General features: G+C 36.3%; 1 protein-coding gene across 2 annotated transcripts in view; it reads left to right on the top strand.

Moving 5' to 3' along the window:
* LOC149289057 (sialate:O-sulfotransferase 2-like) overlaps positions 1–21,551 on the top strand; it is a 76,699-nt gene that overhangs the window by 29,631 nt on the left and 25,517 nt on the right. For both annotated transcript variants that reach the window (XM_089491077.1, XM_089491076.1), the window contains 3 exons: positions 1,476–1,660; positions 8,446–8,567; positions 20,016–20,190. In XM_089491077.1, coding sequence (XP_089347203.1) covers positions 1,476–1,660; positions 8,446–8,567; positions 20,016–20,190 — 482 coding nt within the window. The remainder of the gene's footprint in view (positions 1–1,475; positions 1,661–8,445; positions 8,568–20,015; positions 20,191–21,551) is intronic.

The following is a 21,551-nucleotide window of genomic DNA, read 5'->3' as shown; positions in this document are numbered from 1 at the left end:
TGCCATAAGGCACCATCAGCAACTAGAAGACACCTTCTTAAATCTCTGCAAGGTGCACTATGGCAGAAAACTATTTATAGGGACTGGCTGGCAGCCTTTTGACAGGATTGAAAATTGCTTTTGCTTGCTCAGGTATCTGCAATCAGTAGCTCTCTCACTGTATATAAGCAGTATTGTCAAATCTAGTCTGCTCGACTAATATAGCTAAGTAAAACTGAAAGACCGGGATTACAGAATCACTTAATAGAATCTTAATGTAAGTTATTTTGCTAATTGCTCAATAAATGGTTTCTTTTTCATGGATTTTCTTTTTTTTTTTGTTTTATCTTTTTCACTGAAATCTTAGAAACCTCTCTTCTCAGGTTACTTTCAGATAAGAGACAAAGTCTTTAATTAAATACTGTAATAACATTCACCCCCAGTTTTTGTGATGTGTACATGCAAAAAGCTGCTTTCACCTGAATTTATCTATAATTTAGATAACTAGATATTAATTTATTACATGTAATATTTCACTCTAATTAGCTGTCATGTGATATATGTAAATTTATGTATATGTTTCTATGTAATGTGGTTGAAAAAATAATGTTCCTGTAACACACTGGCCTCTTGCTATTAAAAATGCACCAGATTTGTTTAGGTAGATATCTATTTTTTAAATGGCAACCTTCAAGGCAGTACATAGCTGCTTAGTCCGGGCATGGGTAATGGGTACAGGTTAACATATCCCCAAGTAGTTAAGCTCTATAGTAAACAGATGTAAATCTATACATTGCATACATCCCAACAGTCCTGACTCAACAGACAGTGATGATTTCCATGTAATGTTCCCGGTAGCTGCGCCAGTGTTTCTGCTTTAGCAAGGAGTTGGAATCACCTTTTCAGTCCATGCAAGAGGGATATCCCTTGCACTGTTGTTACCGATCTACTCAGAAACTTCAGGATTAAATTGTATCAAAACTTCTGACTATAAGAAAAAAACAATGTTCTTCAGATCTCAAGAGCAGCTAGTCCATAAATCTTTATTTCATCTAGGCGCCTTAATATTTATTACCTCTTGGAATAAAATCCCATTCTGAATTGAAATAGCAGAGATATATGGGATCATTTCATGAAAATATTCTGTGTTGTATAGATCCAGTATTTGCTGTACAAAATAAAGACACATGAAAACATCATATTTTATGTATACATCTAAAGGCCATGTTTGTGTGGGCAGGTTTTGGGTTTTTTTTAGAACTAAACAATATGTTTATTCTGTTGTAAGGATTTACTTTAGTTGAATAGATTACTTTAGCCGTTATAGATTTCTATATGTACTTGCCAACAGAGAGCAGTACATTGCAACCAACCTTAGTTTTAACATAGTTATGCAATAGTGCATCAGTCATATTTAAATATAATCCTGGTTATCTGTCTTGAACATTTTTTGTATCTTGGTTTAATTTTCCTTATTTTCACTAATTTCTGTCTAGGGGTTACATGTATGCTGGACTTGAATTTGGAGCAGAATGCTACTGTGGTCACAAAATCAAAGCCTTAAATGTCAGTGAGTCAGATTGTAACATGGAATGCAAAGGGGAGAAGAACAATTTTTGTGGTGGCGTCAACCGTCTCTCCATTTACCGACTTGAGCTCACTCAGGAGTCTGCAAGGAGGTGTGAGTACTGCATTCTGAAATCCTCTTTCAAAAATGCTTCCCTAGACAGCTCTCTTCTAGCTGCAAATATCTGATAACGAAAAGATTAAAAATGTCTTAATGATCTGTGGAGATCTTTTATGTTCTTGAAGTTCACAGGTAAACAACTTAATATACTAAACTGAACTAATTACTCTAGAGATGCCAAATTAACCACATATTCACTGAAAATAGCCAAATTATTGCAGAATAACCACACGGTTCCAATTTCAGAATCTCAAAACACTAAGTTAGTTCGGGCACAAATGTGTATATTGGTTGTCACAGTTGTCTCACAATAACATCATTTGTGATGGAATAAATAGTGGTCATATTTAAAATGGCTCATGATGTATCAATTGATTCTGATTTCTGATTTGTGTTATGTTATATCTATGTCAGGTTTAGTGGCTAAAACGAGAGTTGACAGAATAGTTTGCAGGAGAGTTGTTGTGTCCTTAAATTCACAATATATCATGGAAGGCAGCTCTTCTTATCTTGCATCTTTTTTGTTCTTATGCCTACTTTCTTCTGTCTTCCATCTTCTGTCTTGTTCCGCTGCACCAAAAAAGCCTTCGTTCTTTGTTTACTTGATCTTCCAGAGAACTTCCACAAAATGATGGAGCTTCTAGGTGTATGCTGTCTCCTGACTGGAATGGGGGAGGGTGTGTACAGGGTGTGTTAGGAGTCCTTCCTCCTTTTTTTGTGGATTTATATGAAATTAATTTGTGGTTGTGCATAACTGAAATAAGCCATCCAAATGAATTAAAAGTAGATCATGAAGTGCTACCAATCTCTGAACTAGTAAGGTTTTACACTGGTTTTTTTAAGGGACTAGTGCAGTTGCAGCGACTATTGACTTCCTTAAATTTACTTGCAAGAAATCATGCCCACATATAGCACAAAATGTACTGAAAATGTCAAGTTACAGATGAGGCACTGATTTTATCTGGCTTTGTCCATCGTCATTAATACCTGTGGGGATACAACCTACTCAGTGTCAGATTCCTCTGGCAGCTAAGGCGGTGAGGGCTTTCTTTGTTTACTGTGAAATGTCACAAGCTATTATAATGGCGTAGAATTTATTTAGTTAAATTCACCATTACAAAACTTTTAGTTTTAGTCCTGGATAGAAACCTAAATCTAGGGAACTTTTGTAAGTGCCATATATCCATGGATAGCATGGTTGGCTTAAGACAAGGCGTGCTCTAAGCAGTTCTTATGTGTAAAAAAATAGTCATACCACCACTGTAACCATGGCTGGCTTTACTGTTGGGCAAAAGAGGCAGCTGTCATTTGGCCCCCACAACAGCTGTCAGCTGCATGCTAGGGCTACAATGGAGGTGGACATCTGTGCAGCACTAGATGCCATCATATCCCTAGATGTGGTTTTTGATCATCAAGAAAAGTGGATTAAAATGTATCACTTTATGATGTGTTATCTGTCTACAAACCCCACTGAATCACTGAAGTGCTCATCTATCCATTAACTTTAATTATACCATTTTCTATAGCATTTTCTAGTTTCTGTGCTAAAGGATTTGATTGTAGCAGGTCAATGAATCGCTAACCATGCGTAATTCACCTCCGTTAAAACCAATCAAGGTTAAAACAGGTCAGTGAATGTAACCAAAGAAAACAGCTGAATGTATCCTATAAAGCTACAAAACTGGATAGCCAACCTTCAGCTTTTGTGGATTTGTGACTGTTGCCATCCAGTCTATGATGCTATATTCCCTGTTCATAGTGAGACACAAAACAAATCAGAGCTTTGTAGCATAATAATATTTCATGCACAAAAATCATATTGTTATAACTGCATCATGCTTAGCATAAATCATATACAAAAGTACAAAGGGTCAATTGGTACGTAGAGTGAACACTGTTGCTAATGTGTAAAGTAGCAGCTATCCCATTTCTTTATGAGTTTTAGTTTTTTTGTTCTACCTGTGTCTATACAGTTTTGAAAAAATTGTTATACCTGGAGTCTTTTGGATTTTGGATTTTGCAGTGGGGCTTTTTATTGCCTCAAGCAAGAATTGCCCTTCAAAAGGGAGACCTGTAGGAAGTAGAATTGATAGTATAACATCAGTTGGGGAAATTTATCTCACTCAAGTATAATAATAGATATTTAAGGATTTCATATTTAAGGACGCTTTTATAAAACCTTATCTGAATGTCCAATGAACGAGGTTTAATTCATCTGTGCAGCAATCACTAAACCCATTTTAAATCTCTTAGGTGCGTTAACTGTCACCTTCAATGTAAAAAGTCAAGGTGAAATAAGACTATAGTAGTATTACTGGGAAATGATACTGCAAGTTTTCAGAGGCATCCTTCCAATCACCTTCTACTGACTGATGGAATTTAAACATGCTTCAGGGTTAAAGCAGTGAGTTTATTATGGCATAGCTTGTTCATATCAGGATGGGGACAGCTCTCAAATCTACAAAAAAATGATTCTACATCACGACCAGCCAATAGTTTTTAGTGCCTTGGGTGAACAAACTAAACAAACTAAAGAGAGAGTGAGAAGGAGACTTACAGTTTCTACTCCATCACTTCACTACATGCTAAAATAGGCCAACAATTATTCGTGCAAAGGGATGAGCAGGCCTTGCATCAGTGGAGGGGTACAGAGCCAACCAAGTATTTCTAATGGCAAATGCTCAGTAGGGTAGAAATCTGAATGTCTCCAGGACCCCATTGTATGCAAGCGAGAACCTGGTGTTGATAGCCCCACTAACTCAGTGCCCTGGACCTGAACCTGCTCTATATTAACTTTAGATAAATTACACACAGTAGGTAGCAATAAGGGTTGGATTGTGAGCTCTCAATGCTGCCAATGTGTACAAGTCAGTCTGGTACTTGACAATATAGGCATTCACAATGCTTGGTGGCATGCATAGAATATCTGTGCCCACACTGGTATTCTAAATATATGAAATAGACATGGAATGTGCATTTCGGGGCAGCAAAGGGTTCTCCTTGCTTGAGGTGCTATTTGGTTGAAGACTAGCTGCAAAGATAATACTAATGCAACACTGCGTCAATTATATCATCATATGTAATGCCTATGTAAAGTCAGGGAAAAAACAGGTAATGGTAAAATAATGCTTTAAAATCTTATTTGAGATACAGCTGGATGAAACATATTTTACAACAAACAAAATAAGAGCCGATCATACACTAAATTCATGTCAAAAACTTTATAAACAAACATACAAACACATCAAAGACTAACATATAAAAATTATTGAAAAGGGATTGAATAATTTCACTGGCTGGAGTTTCAATATATACAGCATCCAGTGTAAGATTTTACAACTGTACCTGCTGATTTGTTGCATGCAGGTAAACACAATACTGTCAGAGGTTCATATGGTATCTACATGAATAGCCTTATTATTAAATTACTATTTAATTTGGGATAAAACACATTGGCACTGCATTATGTAAGATTTACGAGTTACAGATTTTAGATGTTTCTAGCATGTTTTTAATGAAACAAATGTTCCATCCTCTCATGTCACTTCTCTGATGGGGAAAAAGGATGATGCTGTATTCTGTTTGAGCTTGAAATGTAGTTATGAAGAAATGACATTTATTAACACCACTTCCATTTTTTGTCATGGCTGTGGGATTACTGTGAAATTGGTGCCAGTCTTCTACAAGACCTGTCAGTTTTTTGAGTTATGAGCAATCTTTGTGATATGATGTTTTATTCAAGTACACAATAATGTCCATGGCAAAATGTAATATCCCCTTGTAGTCAGTGGGCAGATATCATCAAACCAGCGCTGCTGGGATTGGGCAGCTCTGCAGATATAGACATGTTTCTCTGATAACTCAGCTACCTTGACTTGTACAGATAAAACTACTCAGCAGATTAACAGGTCTATAACGCGAGGGTTAATCAGCTTCACGGAACAATTGTTCATCAAAACTTGCTGTCAGAAGTTCACAGTCTTCGTTGGGTACTGCAGAGCAGCAACCATCTGAAAAATTATTCTTCTTGCTTTTGGGCCATGTCAGCATAATTTGACATAAAAAATATCTTGAACAAGGGCATTTCTCCCTTGATATATTATCATTTAGAAACTGGTAACTCGAGACGACAAGATGGAGATCTAATAGACCATTCATGGTGTGATGGTTCTATATATCTGTATAATGTGGTAATATAACAATGTTAACCTATAATAAATCAAGAATATAAGAGAATGTTTATACTCTCTATGAGATCACAAAATGCCTGCCTACTACTTGAGGAATGGGGAAAATGGCATGTTCCTATAGTTTAACAAAGTGGGTATTTTAAAAGAACACAATAATAGCTCTTTAGAGAAAACAGAGTATGGGTTTATACTAAAATTTAGACAAGGTAATCAAAAGCCATGGCAAAATGCTAGACGATGGTTGTTTTCACTGCAAGCTATTGCTACAAATCATATCTAGATTCAAAGATTCATCCTCACAAAATGTAACTTGTTTTCAACTAATTCCTACTCAAAGATTACTTACTTACTTACTCGAAGGTTAAGATAAATCAGGATAGAGTGATTGGGTTGTTTTTGTCAGAATGCTGTTCAAGTCAAATGTTTATTTTAATATAAAAATATTGTAAGAAGGTTTTTTTAAACTTTAAATACAGATACAATGACTTTTGTGATACTGTGGGTTTCCAAGCCTTTCTCTATCCTTGAATAAAAAAATGTGCACTATATATATATATATACATATATATATATATATATATATATATATATATATATATATATAAAATAGGTCTTAAAAAATCAGTATTCAAATAAATTTTAATGAACAGACAGTTTCTACACAAAGAAATTAATTTTACTGAATGTACTTTTGTGGCCTAGACACTTATAAATGATCCCACTAGGTTTAATAAGAGGACTCGAAACTTTTTTGCTGCTCATAAGTGGTTTAAGGCTAATTTAGTTTGCAAGCAATATCTTTTTAATATGCTAATCATGATTATTTTGTTTTTATTTGCCGTTATTTACTCTGTAAGATTAATATTAAGCTTAACCTTTTTGCTGCATTATGACCTATCTGGAATATCCATGTTCTTACTTTCCTTGTTTTTGTATGGCTACCCTTAAAGTTTATTGATCGCCTCGAGGTTATTTTCAATTGCAACATAATGTAGAAAGCCTCAGTACTTTGGAAGATAATGGCAAATTAAATGGAGGTTATAAGCCCTAATCATTTAATCATATCTCTAACCAAAGACTCAAAGCTGTCAACATATTTTTAATAAAGGTATATATTGGCAAATTAAACTACAATGTGACACCCATAACAAATTGCTACCTATCAATTATGGAAGATTTCTTAGGAGATATAAACCACAGTGTGCATATATGTTGATTATTTCTTATGAAATGTATTACAGACTGCCAAGGAAATGTCTTCTACCCATCAGGATGTGACAGAACTAAGTAACTTTGATACATAATTATGTTAGAATTAAAATCACATTCCGGGTAATGATAATGTACTTTTCACATTACGAATGAAAGGGGTGTAAGCACATTTGGTGACCAATCTACGAAATTAACCTTTATGTGACACAAGCGGCACCGTAATTCAAAAGGACTCTAATGATTTTGATGAATAAAAATGATTATTTATGTACCGTACCTGACATTCTACATCCTCTGTGAATTTGATCTCTCGTCATATATTCAAAGTAAGCAATCATTCTAATATTAAGCCTGCAGACATGCAAATTTCATTAGCACGTGTTTAAATTTTGAAAAAGAAACGTAAAAAATTTACATATCAAGATTATTAAGGTATTTGCAATGGGGATGAATGTAACGTGACTTGGATCAGATGGCTGAAATTGTCGGTCACAGAGCAGCTTTAACTATAATATACAGCATCAAGTCTACAGTGTGCTTAAATGGACTGGATCAGTGCATTTGGATAATGAAATTGTCAATCATTTAATAGCCTGCTCTAAAATTAATATGGAAAATGATGGATTCTCATATGTTTTTGTAACTCATTTAACTTTTTCTGTATATATCTATATATATCCTTCAGACTAAACTATTCCGTAGTTAACCACGTACTTTATACAATATTTTAAGTTGAATTAAAAAAATTATTTTTTAATTTCTAAGAATTCTGTTAATTCAGGGTTCCATTTTCTTATACAATGTTAACATCCAGTCTTAAAGCTGCATATACTGGGGAGGGCATAGCTGTGCTGTGGATTTTATGGATGCCCTTCTTTGCTTTCTTCCTTCCCATGACAACCTGTGATTAGAATCAGTCTGCCTATCTCAGCTGCTTAAATAATAAAATTCTATAGCCCCTAACATTGAAACTGGCCAAAGAGAGGAACTTTTACTTTTTTGGTGTGTTTAGAAACATGACAGGCAGGCACTTTTGTGGGGGGAGGGGGGCGGTGATGGATCTTTCCATACATGAGTAAGGTATTTAGAAGAACATTTTATTTATATTTTAATTTCTAAACCTATTTCCTTTTACAAATGTTATTGATAAATTAGGCCGGAACACTATAATACATGAATACACATGGCACAGACCAATTGCATCAGGGGATAGGGGGAATGGGACTTGGGTTCTTCTCCAAAAAATGAACACTTGTCCTGAATAGAATTATCATCATAAAACATTAAATCTGGCAATGCCATGTTGTCAGCTGGAAGATATGTCTGAATTGTTGGGTTAAATATAACTGACTATTGTTTATTTGTTTTTGTGTGCAGATGGCAGTGCAATCTTTCGAGGATGCTTCCGTAGACCAGACAATATATCTCTAGCTCTCCCTGCTAGCTGCACTATGCTGAATATGTCTGTCGACAAATGCGTAGATTTTTGCACTGAAAAGGTAATTCATTGTCCTCTGGTCTCGCTTTGCTGGGTTTTCATAAAATAAGGGTATTAGTCTTGTTTACAACATTTTTATAGCACAGCCTTCCGTAAACCCCCCAGATGTATTCAATTATTGATTTAACCCTGACCCTACAGCCTTTGACTTTGAGTAGTAAGAGGCCCTTTAATTTAGTTAAGCAACATGCACTATAGAATACATCTCTAATTGCACACTAGGGACCTGTTTAGTGTGTTTGTACGAATCTCCAAAAACAAGGCTGATCCCTGACAAAGCTACCAAAAGTGCCGAAATATCGTTAGGTTTGGTCCATTCATTGCCACGTGTAGCTGCCATTACAAGCCATTTTGGCGCTACTTGATGAGGTAGAGTGGGAAGAACTGTGTGTAGGAGGGTACATATCAATGGCTGATAGGTAGAAGTAGCCAAAAAATGAGGTGGTCTCATTGATGGTTATGGCTGTGATTGATGGGTCCATCAATCTGTGGGAGTTTTTCCTTACTTTTTCCACTCTGGTCAGTCAGCATTTACAAAGGAAAGGAACAAACATTAAATATACAGTGGATATAAAAAGTCTACACACCCCTGTTGGGGAGGGGGGCTCACAATATCCTGGTTGCATAAGTGTGCACAGCCTCTTATAACTGGGGCTGTGGCTGTGTTCAGAATTAACCAATCACATTCAAACTCATGTTAAATAGAAGTAACACCATCATTTAAAGTGACTCTGATTAATCACAAATAAAGTTCAGCTGTTCGAGTAGGATTAACCTGACATATACTTAGTTGCGTCTCAGAGCAGAAGCCACGGTTTGCAGAGAGCTTCCAAAGCATCAGAGGGATCTTATTGTTGAAAGATATAAAGTCAGGAGAAGGGTACAAAAGAATTTCCAAAGTTTTAGCTATACCATGGAACACAGTGAAGACAGTCATCATCAAGTGGAGAAAATATGGCACAACAGAGACATTACCAAGAACTGGACGTCCCTCCAAAATTGATGAAAAGACGAGTAGAAAACTGGTCAGGGAGGCTTACAAGAGGCCTACTGCAACATTAAAGGAACTGCAGGAATTTCTGGCAAGTACTGGCCGTATTCTTCATATGAATGGGCTATGGGGTAGGGTGGCAAGACGGAAGCCTTTTCAACAAAGAAAAACAAGCCTGGCTGAAGTTTGCAAAAACAAACATCAAGTCCCCCAAAAGTACGTGGGAACATTTATTATTTTTTTACTTTTTGGCCATAATTCCAAAAGGTATGTTTGGTGCAAAAACAACACTGCACATCACTCAAAGAACACCATTTCCACAGTGAAGCATGGTGGTGGCAGCATCATTTGGGGCTGTTTTTCTTCAGCTGGAACCAGGGCCTTAGTCAGGGTGGAGGGAATTATGAACAGTTGCAAATACCAGGCAATTTTGGCACAAAACCTTCAGGCGTCCGTTAAGAAGATGAAGACGAAGGTCACCTTTCAGCACGACAACGACCCAAAGCACGCATCCAAATCCACAAAAGCATGGCTTCACCAGAAGAAGATTAACGTTTTGGAATGGCCCAGCCAGAGCCCAGACCTGAATCCAATTGAACATCTGTGGGGTGATCTGAAGAGAGGGCTGTGCACAGGAGATGTCCTCGCAATCTGACAGATTTGGAGCGCTTTTGCAAAGAAGATGTGCCAGGCTAATAGACTCCTACCCAAAAAAGACTGATTGCTGTAATTAAATCAAAAGGTGCTTCAACAAAATATTAGTTTAAGGGTGTACACACTTATGCAACCATTGTTATTGTGAGGTTTTTAATTTTTTTCCCCTCAAAGATTTCAGCTTATTTTACAATTGAATTGTTCACGTTATAGGTCACATTAGAGGTGGAAAACATTCTGACATGATTTATCTTTGTCTCATTCTTTAACATCACAAGAACCTGGCATTTTAACCAGGGGTGTGTAGACTTTTTATATCCACTGTATAAGTGTGCTGACGGCATTTTAACTTGTCAGTAGCAATTACAGACTGAAGAGAGTTGGAGTATGAGACAGTCAGAGTTAGCGTAGCAGTGGCTGAGTTTAATGCTAATTGCTCAACTACGATACTGCAAGTTAATTAATAAAGTAATAATAGTTTGTTTTAGTGCAGAAAATGTACAGCTGTGGAGTGGATTGGAGAAGCTGTAGTGTATGTATTTAATGTATATACTACTTATATACTGCATCAGACATTTTTACCAATTTATTTTAGGGCAAAACACTAAATATTTAGTATTATCTTTCTATCTTATATATTTATAAATATTGGTAGCAAAACTAGGCTTTCTACTGGCCTTGCACACTTGCAGTCTAGCCTTTTTTGGCTGGCCTACCAGTCTTTTTCATTTTTAAACGTCATGCTTCCCCTGTCTTAGTTACACATGATGAGGGTAATACTACACAGATAAATATGTTGTGTTGCCGATGCTTTATATGTTAAAGATGAACAAACAAATCAAGTATGCTTTAACTATTCACATAATATTGCTGGGAAGGTTCTGAAATGGTGTAATTAATAATAACAGATGTACCACCATCATTTCTAACTTCTTGGCTAATGCAGATATGTCTTCCGAAAGCTCATACACCCACTTCACAGCTGACTGGTGATTAATGGCATTCTCAATAAAAGATGAATCAGCTAACTCCTCTGCCAGAAAAAAATTTGATTCTTCATTTCCGAACAGTTTACGGTGCAGTAACAATTAAAACAAAATTTAATCAAAGACTGTCTAAAAGCATTGTTGTTGTTTTTTGTCTGGGCTGGAGGCAGGCAGCCAACCTGATCAGAAACTTTCCATTAGCTAAGAACTGCTTCATCCAGCACTCTCAAGGTTTGACTAGCAGAGATATGAACACGCCGCCCAACAGTCCCATCTTTCATGAGGCAGTCTTGCACTTCTGGCACTTACTGCTGTCCCAGGTAGCTGCACCACTGTCAGTGGGGTTCAAGAGCCATTTGAGGAGATCCACTGGTCTCCCCTGACTGGCCCATGAAGCAATAAAATCAATGGAGTTCTCTGCTGCAGTTCCAACGTGGTTAGCAGGAGATTCTCTATTGCTGACGGGTACCAGGTAGCTCCTTGTATAAGGTGGAGAGATGGCTACTCTGTCTGGCCCTATACACTTCTGGTTTCTGTCTGCCCACTTCCAGCAAAGTTTTGCATCTCCCTGCCTGTTGCCATATTGTACAATATAGATGTCCTAGTTTAGACGCCTGAAAATCCTTCAGGTTTGTAATAAGAAAAACCTTAACTACATGTCACAGCTTGGTGCGCCAATAATAAAAAGTATTACAACTACCTGTTTTATACATTTTTGCATTCACTCGGTAATACTTCATGCCTTTATAGCCTCTGTTGTAGAGTGATGGTTTGTATATATGTTTAGTGGTAAACTTCCTGTTTATTGACTGTTGATAGACTGGCTACAAATGGCAATGGAGATGCATCATTATGGATTTCTCATCATCAGGCAGAGCTGATGGAACGTTCCATTCATAGAATGCATGGCAATTCTGTTTCCTCTGTTAAGCTGTCAACATTTGTCCATTATAAGTGCCAGATTTATGTGAAACACTCAGTAAATGGAATTTGAATATTTGATCTTTCTGCAGGTTACTCAAGGGGGAAATGATTTTAAAAATACATAATATTTAAATTTCATTAACACTTACATTTTTTTAAGATGAATTATACATGTATAAGGATCCATTAGGTGTAAATAGGTACATTGTAGACAAGTTTCTACTGTAAAAAGTACAGCCCACCCTTGCATTTAGAGTTGCATGAAACAGTTGTGGGAATGGGCAGTTTGTGGAGAACTGATCCCTTGGCTGTCATATTAAATACATTTTGGGCTGCTACCAGTACAGAGAAATGGTGTAGAAATATTGTATCAGATATTTTGTGTTTAAAAATAATAAAGGTAGATTGTCAGACTACAAAGAGTTATTATGTGTTGATCTACTAGGACCCTCTGCCTATTATACAGGAAATCTATTGTATTTCTTTACCTATAAAAAGCTGTACAATGTGTGTCCTGTGATTATATATATCCAATAACCACTAAGACAATATGCTGCTTTAGCTACTCTATTATATCACATGTGTTGCATACAAGTAGCCTTACCTTTGGGAAAAGCGGATTTAAACACATCCAGAATTAGCATAACTATTGCACTGTTGGTCAAAATATAATGAAAGAGTATTGAATTCTTTGAATTGTGTTAGGGCAATCATTTTTTCAGAGGCATTCCATTACTTTAAAATAACAACATTTGAAAGATGTTAGATAACACAACAATAAATACATTGTTTCATAAGTAATATCCATAAACATATTATAATAATAAAATTAATAATAATGTATTTAAATATGCATTCATTTGTTAGATATAGCATGGTTTAGGTAAAAAGTAGGCTTTGGAAGATTTAGACAATTTTAAAGTATATTATAAACATTAAACTGATAGAAAAGCTGTTGCTTATCTAATATTTGATCACAGGATGGCCATTTATTTGTATTCTACTCACACCCACAGCCATCTTTAAGGATAATCAGGTCCTGTTCACGTCTTTTCTTTTGGACACCCCTAAAACTTCCCTTTTACCAATTGTGGGGCCTCACATCACAATTACCATCTAAATACCTCTTCATCTCAAATGTTCCTCTTCTCTTCTCTGCATCATTTCTCCATATCTCAACCCCTTTGTATTCCCCAAGGCTAGTACATTTGAGCTCCTGTATCCTATACAGATGCCACATTTGCTCTTGTCCTGAATACACATAAAACAGCATACTGTTTATATTGACTTATACGGTATACTCTTTATTATTTGACTGCCAGATGAGTGATAACTGAAGAAATTATGTAAGGACCATAAAAAAACTGCTGACAATGTTCTGTGGCATACTGCAAAACAGAACACTTTAGGGATTCTTTATTATATTGGTCATACTACTCTAACACTTAACTGTGAATCAATGTTTGACTATAAAACTGAGATTGCTAACATGCGTAAAACTCAGGAATTCAAGAAAATATTCACACGTAATGTACAAGTACAAAAGTTAAAGATTAAGACAATCATAAAGTTAGAAATAAAAACCCATGTTTCTAAAACTGTCCCTGATAACCCCCTATTTTATACCTAGCAATTTCTTAAATTATATTTCAGTACAATATAGTTTTGTACAGTGGCAGAATTAAAAACCTTCTTGGTTAATATTTTATCACTATACAAAATAAGCTCAACATTAAGAAGTACATTTATTAAAGCAGAATTGATTACACTAATGGAGTTATGTGTGGTATTGTACATTTCTTCTGTATGTGTTCAAGTGCAGTAATTATTCTTGCTACTTCTCCAGAATTAATTATTGATCAGTTGCCTCCAATAACAGTATATAAAAATCTAACCATGTTAAAATGACCATTGATATTGATAAGTAAAAGAAGATGTGATGGACTTAGATAGAATCATAGCTAAATATATTTCTTGAAGATTCAATATGTTCATCCAGACATAGATACATAAGAAAATAACTTGCTTCATTGCTTGGTACTCAACCTGTAGATTGAAACATATTAATTTGCCAGTGTATATTCTGTTAAACAAAATATAAAAACAATGATCATGTAACTATATTGGGGTTAGGTGGTAAAAAGTGATTCTTTCATAATGATTCTTAGCACCATAGCACTGGTTGTATTGGTTCAGTTAGCAGGATTATTATCTTTAAATGCTATGGTAATAAAACCATATTGCACCAGGATCACTTCTTCTTCCATAACACTCATATTTCAAAACACTAAGCTGCATTATTTTATTATTTAAACAGAATAGGAATTTCACTATAAATGTTTTACCTGGCCTTACGGGTTTCTGAAAAAAATGTGTATATATATATATATATATATATATATATATATATATATATATATATATATATATGTATATATAAGTATATTATATAAGCTATGTCAAATGTAATGCTTTAGTTACCTTGCAAATTAGTACAAAAATAGAGGAGGGCACAACCAAAAAAGTATAAAAGGCATTACAATTCAGATTCCCTGGTTGCTGCTAGAGTGATAACCAAAAGTACCTGTGTGGCAGGTGGGGCTGTCACACAGGTGTCTTATTAATCACGTCCAGAAAAGGCTTAAATCACTTGAGAGTCTAATTACTGGATTGATGTAAAATAAAAATACATTTATTCACATTAGTAAATAAGTTATAAGCTTTGGCTCACTGTATGTGATGTAATTCAAATATTGTAAAGAATAGAACTGAGGATAAAATGATGGAGTAGGATAGGAATGTATTCTTCCAGAGTGGACTATTTAAACAGAACAGTGGATCTTTCTAAACATGGAAGTCATGAAAAAAACCATTATGTTATTATTATTTGATGATGTGCATATCACATGAAATTTTGTCTGAAATATGTGGGTCCACATGAAGTCACACTCTCTCACACTCTCATTCTTTCTCTCTCTCAAGTCAAGCCTACATTCTCTGCCGACCACTTCCACTTCTGCCGACCACTTCAGCTTCCGCATCTTCTTCCGAATATTTTTCTGCATCTTCTTCATCTTCTATTGTGGAGATGCAGACAAAGAAAGAAGATACCATATTAAGGATTGAAGATTGAAGATAGAATTGAAAAGGAAGAAGATAAGACGAAGAAGATGCGGAAGAAGATGTGAAAGCAAAAGTGGATGGCAGAGAAGGTAGGGAAACATTTAGAGAGTGTGAGAGAGAGTGAGTGACAGTGTGAGAGAGTGAATGTGGGCACCGGCTAAACTGAATGGTCAGGGAACGAAATTCATTGCTCAAAAATGAATGGGCCAAAGCCGAACCAAAAGCTTTGTCCAAATTTTTGTCCTTTTTGCATATGTCTAATATATATTATATGGACAAAAGTATTGGGACGTCTGACCACTAAACCAACAGGGAATTTTATGACATTGCATTCTAAACACATAGACATTACTATATAGTTGGTTCTCCCCTTTGCGGCTGTCACAGCTTTCATACTTCTGGGAAGGCTTTCCACTAGATTTTGGAGTGTTTCTCTGGAAATTCACCCAGTAGAGCATTTGTGAGTTTCTGGTTTCTTGCATCAGTATGGCAATGTATACCTGAAACATTGACTCTTTATGCATTGATGGTAATGCATTTGGTATATACCCACTGATACCCATAACCCTTTCGTTGGTCTAAACAGCATCAATAAAGTTGGGTCTGACCTTTGTGGGTTCTTTGTTTTGGGTTTAAAATGGACTTCCCTCTTATAGCTGAGAATTGGATTCACACTTCTTGGATGTTCCCTTGAGTTCTTGTAAAGGTGTAAATAAAAATCTGTACACTAAACCTTTTAGTTAACCCCAGCCTGCTCCAGAGCACAGTGTTAAATTACCTGTCAGCTTTAGAAATTCTCCCTCATAACTCTGCACTTTCAAATGAAAATGAGAGTGCAGAAGATGCAGTCTGGGGGCCTTTTAGTAACCTTTGTAAGTGACAAATTCACAAATAACTAGTGTGGCATCAAAGCACATTATTTTTCTGGAAACCTCTTAGATTTATTAACCTGCTTTTCATCTATCACTTATAACTTGCCATCAATGAACAGATAAACACAGTAGAATCTGACCTCTGGACCATTTTCAGAGCAATAGCACTTTTGATCATTTTGTCATTTTATTTCACTTTTGCCTTCTTATTTTAATAATTTCTCGATTACAAATAAAATGCATTATGCATTCTTTCCTTGGGAAATAACTTTACATATGTGCAAGTAAGGGGAGTTTGCCTCCTAAAGCATCACCATACCTGGGAACTATCCAGGTTTTGCCTGGGGAAATTCTAGGTCATAGGAGCATTGTTGGGGCTCGCTTCACTCCCCACCCAATTCCCCATTAAAAATAGTGTGTGTTGGTGGGACGGCCCGCTGACATTGGCAGGACCACCCACTAAGGATGGTGGGACCACCTACCCACGTCCAGCAAGGGGAGGCTTCTGGTAGCCAGAGACATAAAGTTACCAGGTATGATCAGAACTACTTAATGCGATAAAATGTACTCAGTTCATACAGGTGTATTAAAGACCTGTATGTGTAATGCACATATTATTATTATCTTTTATTTATATAACACCAACAATTTACATAGAGCGTCTTACCGCACAAACATTCAAAGGGTATGACCTAACTAGAATTGACAGACTAAACAAACCCATACATTAGGTAAAGAGAGCCCTGCTTGAAAGCTTACACTCTAGAGAAATACAGAAAGGATATAATCACCAGCCTATAGTTAAAATCCAGAAAGTTATGGGCATATCATTCCTACTAATTGGTGGGAGACTCTGTTTCTGATGATCTTAGAATATTGCATTTTGCATTGGTTCCCAAAGTCACATTTGAAAATATATATTGTATTGGATATCCACCAGAATATCTATTTTAGGGTTTTTATATCTATATTCCTGCACTATGTAATATGGTTTCCATAGATTCAAATACCGTATTTGCTCGATTATAAGATGACCCCCCAAAATCGAAATATTAATTTAGGAAAAAAAATAAAAAGCCTGAATATAAGACTACCCTATAGGAAAAAAAGTTTTACTAGTAAATATTAATTCATGTAAACAATTTTTTGATATTTAATAAAAGCTATGATTGAGAAAAATATATATTTTTTTATTTGCCTACCTGCCCCCCCAGTTATGCACATCTGCCCCCAGGGTTGCCACTCTGCCCCCAGAAATGCCTTATACCCCCTATTTGCCACTCTGCCCAATGATGTGCCTTTTAACCCTCTATATGCCACTCTGCCCCATGATATGCCTTTTAACCCCCTATATGCCAGAGTGGCAGCCAGTACATGCTTGAACCTGGGGATGATAGGAGTGTGAGTACAGCCTCCCTATGCCATGCTACTACCACCACCACCCTTACACATCCATGCTATCACACACTCATTCACAAACATTTAAATACTCATTCATTCCATTAATCACACATACTTGCTCAAAAACCCTCCCCCACCCCCTTACCTGAACTGCAGATCTCTCACTCGAGGACTTCTGCAAGGGCCCGGCTGTGCGAGCAACTTCTCTGGCCCCGCCACCAGAGGAAGGAAGGGAAGGCAGAGTTATGTGACACTCTTCTAGCTTCCTGTTCTCCTGCTGCTCGCGACCAAAGCACCGGTAAGCAGCCTGGCCCCGGCAGACATTTTTTTGAGGTCTGATTAGAAGACAACCTCGATTATAAGACGAGGGGTATTTTTAAGAGCATTTGCTCTGAAAAAAACCTCGTCTTATAATCGAGCAAATACGGTAATTTTGATGTTCAACATTTGATGTAAGTGTTGCACATGCACGCTTTAAAAAGATCTTTTATGCACCTCAGATTGCATGCATGCCAGACATACACTTTTGCAAAGTTTAATGTTTCTCTATTTCCTTTGACAGCATTCAAAATAATACTTAAACAGAAAGGTATTAACAAGAATACTATAATTAAAGCAAATTGAGTTCTTTATTTAATCTTATTGAATGTTTGCTGTGGTACAAAGTACAGCTATGTGCATGTGTTTATTTGCATGCCCTTGTATGGTAACACTTACGAAATGAGATTCACTAATGTCCTCCCTTCTAACTCACAAAATAACCCCTCCTCTCCAGACAACTCCCACCTTTAGTTAATAAACCTAGATGTCTGTGTACGAATACAGAGCTGTACCTGGCTCAGTATATAGTGATGAGCGTTATTCTGCACCACCGTCAATGTGTGGCTCAGTATATAGTGATGGGAGTTATGCTGTACCATCGTCTGTTTCTGGTATAATAAATAGCCATAGGAGTTATGCTGTACCATCGTCAATGTCTAGCTTAGTACATACAGTATCTCACAAAAGTGAGTACACCCCTCACATTTTTGTAAATATTTTATTATATCTTTTCATGTGACAACACTGAAGAAATGACACTCTGCTACAATGTAAAGTAGTGAGTGTACAGCCTTATAACATTATAAAATTATTCAACACACAGCCATTAATGTCTAAACTTTGGCGACCAAAGTCAATATTTTGTGTGGCTACCATTATTTTCCAGCACTGCCTTAACCTTCTTGGGCATAGAGTTCATCAGAGCTTCACAGGTTGCCACTGGAGTCCTCTTCCACTCCTCCATGACAACATCACGGAGCTGGTGGATGTTAGAAACCTTGCGCTCCCCCACCTTCTGTTCCCGTGGCTTAATATTTTAAATGGCCCCTCTGCGGCCTATTAAACAGGCTTCCTAGAGTCTCTGGTGCACAGGGAAACTGAAACTTCAATGCACACACGTGTGCACTCTTATGCAGCATGCACGCTCTTATCTTCACAAGTAGGTAATTGTTGTAGGCCAACACATTAGCTGGGCCAATCTACTGCTTCTTTCCTGTAAATTTCAGGGTAAACGTTCATGTTTATAATAGTTTGTAAACATTTCTATTTGAGAAGACCTATTCTGTGTTAAAATCTTATTATTTTTTTTAATGAGCCTTTTTTGAGTTATCTTTTTTGTTACTAAAAATACTGAAAAATTAGATATGTGGTTGTGCAACCACAAGGGAGGGGCTTAACAAGGACGTGGTTGGTCTCAGTCCGCCCCTGTACACATATGATATACTCTTACAAAATAAGCTTATTGTATGATTGTCAAAGTAAGAAACAGTGTGATCTGCCTAGCTTTGGAACAATGCAAATTTGTAAATATTTATCAACTATGATGTCAAAAGAGGAAAAAAATAAAGTAGCATCCACTGACTACAATGCACTCCATTCCAATTACCAACACTTCCATAATACCTGTAAAAGACCTGCAAGAACTTTCTATCATGGCTGTGAGAAAAAATGAAATACAGGAAGAGTGGAAAACTTCAGCCTAACTCTGATATTATCCTAACTTATTAAAAATCTTCAATAATTACATAAAAATAATTTATTGCAAAATAGTATGAAATTTCTATTTACTGGAGGCAATATTTAACTTAAGGAATGGCATTTTTATTAGAAATGTCACAAATATGTTTTATAGGTAGCATGACCTGTAGATTCTGTGCACGACGTGTTCATCCTGATATAAAATCTGGATGACTGCTTCATTACCTTGCTTGGTTAATACACACTCTAATATATGAAAATGTGAGGGGGCCAGTCAGCTCTGCAGAGTATTTCACATACAAATATTCAACAAGATACGGTCATGCTGGGAGAATTTAATATAATGAAAAGGCACAATTAAGTTCCTAATTGCGCCAATGAACAAATCACAAAATTATTCATAAAATAACAGCTCTGACATACAAGGTGTTTGTGACTGCGCTATAGATTAAGCCAGCTTTCTATCTTTCATCCCGCAGGAGTATCCATTGGCAGTCCTTGCAGGGACAGCTTGTTACTGTGCTTTTCCCACAACTTATTTCACACTTCATGAGCGGGAGGATGAACAGCTGTGTGCTCAGAAATGCAGTGGAGAAGAATTTGAGAGCTGTGGCACATTGGATTACTTCATAGTTTATCAAACACAAGTACAAGGTAGGTTTACAGACTTAGTAAATATTTTCTACTGTATCAGAAGTATTATTAAACACTCATCTACAGACACCAGACAAGCCAGAAGGCTTGTTTTTCCCTCAGAAATCTTGTAATGGTACTACTGTATCAGAGTAATGGAATACATTTTGGGAGTTTAAACAACTTGTAATTGAGAACTTTATTTGCTATGATTTGTGCTAATTTACGAAATTACATCTTGTATGAAGGACTATTCTAAGATTCCCCTTGGCACTTTCAATAGTAAAATGCATTTATAAAAACAGTCCATCTTCCAGATCCCATATTCTATATCAATGGAATTTGCAGTAAAACAAAAATTATTCCCAATTTATATATGGCTTCTCTCTTATTCTCGGTATTCTATTAAAGGAACACTTCAGCCATCATAGACACTTTAATTCATGTGGTATCCGAGAGGTCCTTTTATATTTATGAGGTGTCCGTCTTGAAAATTAATGGGGGATTCTCAACATAAAAGATATAATCACAAATACACATGTCCATTTTCCTTTAATACTATATGCAACCTCTCATATTTATTATGTACATCTTAACTCCATAAGATAAAACTTTATCTTTTTTCACACCAGTACATGTCTTCTGTTTTTATCTCAGCAACAAGCAATTAGTTGTCTCGTTTACTTATTTTTTTCAGGGTATTGATACAACTCTGAGAGGTATTTTGTGCTTTTTAATTTTATGGGGAATAAGTTACCTGTCACAGTGCAGTGTCTTCATCGCACTTAAAGACTTAAAACTGTAGATTAAAAAATGTATAGGACAAGTTTACTATATGCAACCTTATATCATGATGGACAACATATGTTGGGATATAGCACAATTTCAATAATAGGAATCACAGAAAAATGATCATAAAAAGGTAATCCTATACCCTGTGTGTATTGAATGTAAGAGTCATCTCTAGACATTGGGCACTGACCACATGTTAAATTATCGAGTCATCCACAATTATGACTTCAGTCCTTGAGGGATACAAGCAGGCCACCATTTTTGGCTATGCCAGTTTTGAGCACAGACATTTCAATTTAACAAATAATTGAACTACTGGAGTTGAGAAGCCTTGCACTAAACCAGGATGAATTCCTTATCTGTCTATACCAGGGGCATCCAACCTGCGGCCCTCCAGCTGCTGCAGGACTACATCTCCCATAATGCTCTTTCAGCTAAGGGGCTGGCTGAGGAGGATGTAGTAAAAGCATTTTATACATTGGGCAGTAAAAACAATGGACAGCGGACCCATGTTATATACTGGAATTGGATGTATTCATTACATTACCAAAACATGTATAGTCTGTGAAAACTGTGCTACTCAATGAATG

The sequence above is a fragment of the Sceloporus occidentalis genome, unplaced genomic scaffold (genome assembly GCF_023333645.1).
Source record: "Sceloporus occidentalis isolate IW3139 unplaced genomic scaffold, rSceOcc1.0.p SCAF_48, whole genome shotgun sequence".
Taxonomy (NCBI): Eukaryota; Metazoa; Chordata; class Lepidosauria; order Squamata; family Phrynosomatidae; genus Sceloporus; species Sceloporus occidentalis.
The sequence above is the reverse complement of the archived record's forward strand: the minus strand, read 5'-3'. Positions and strand labels throughout refer to the sequence as shown.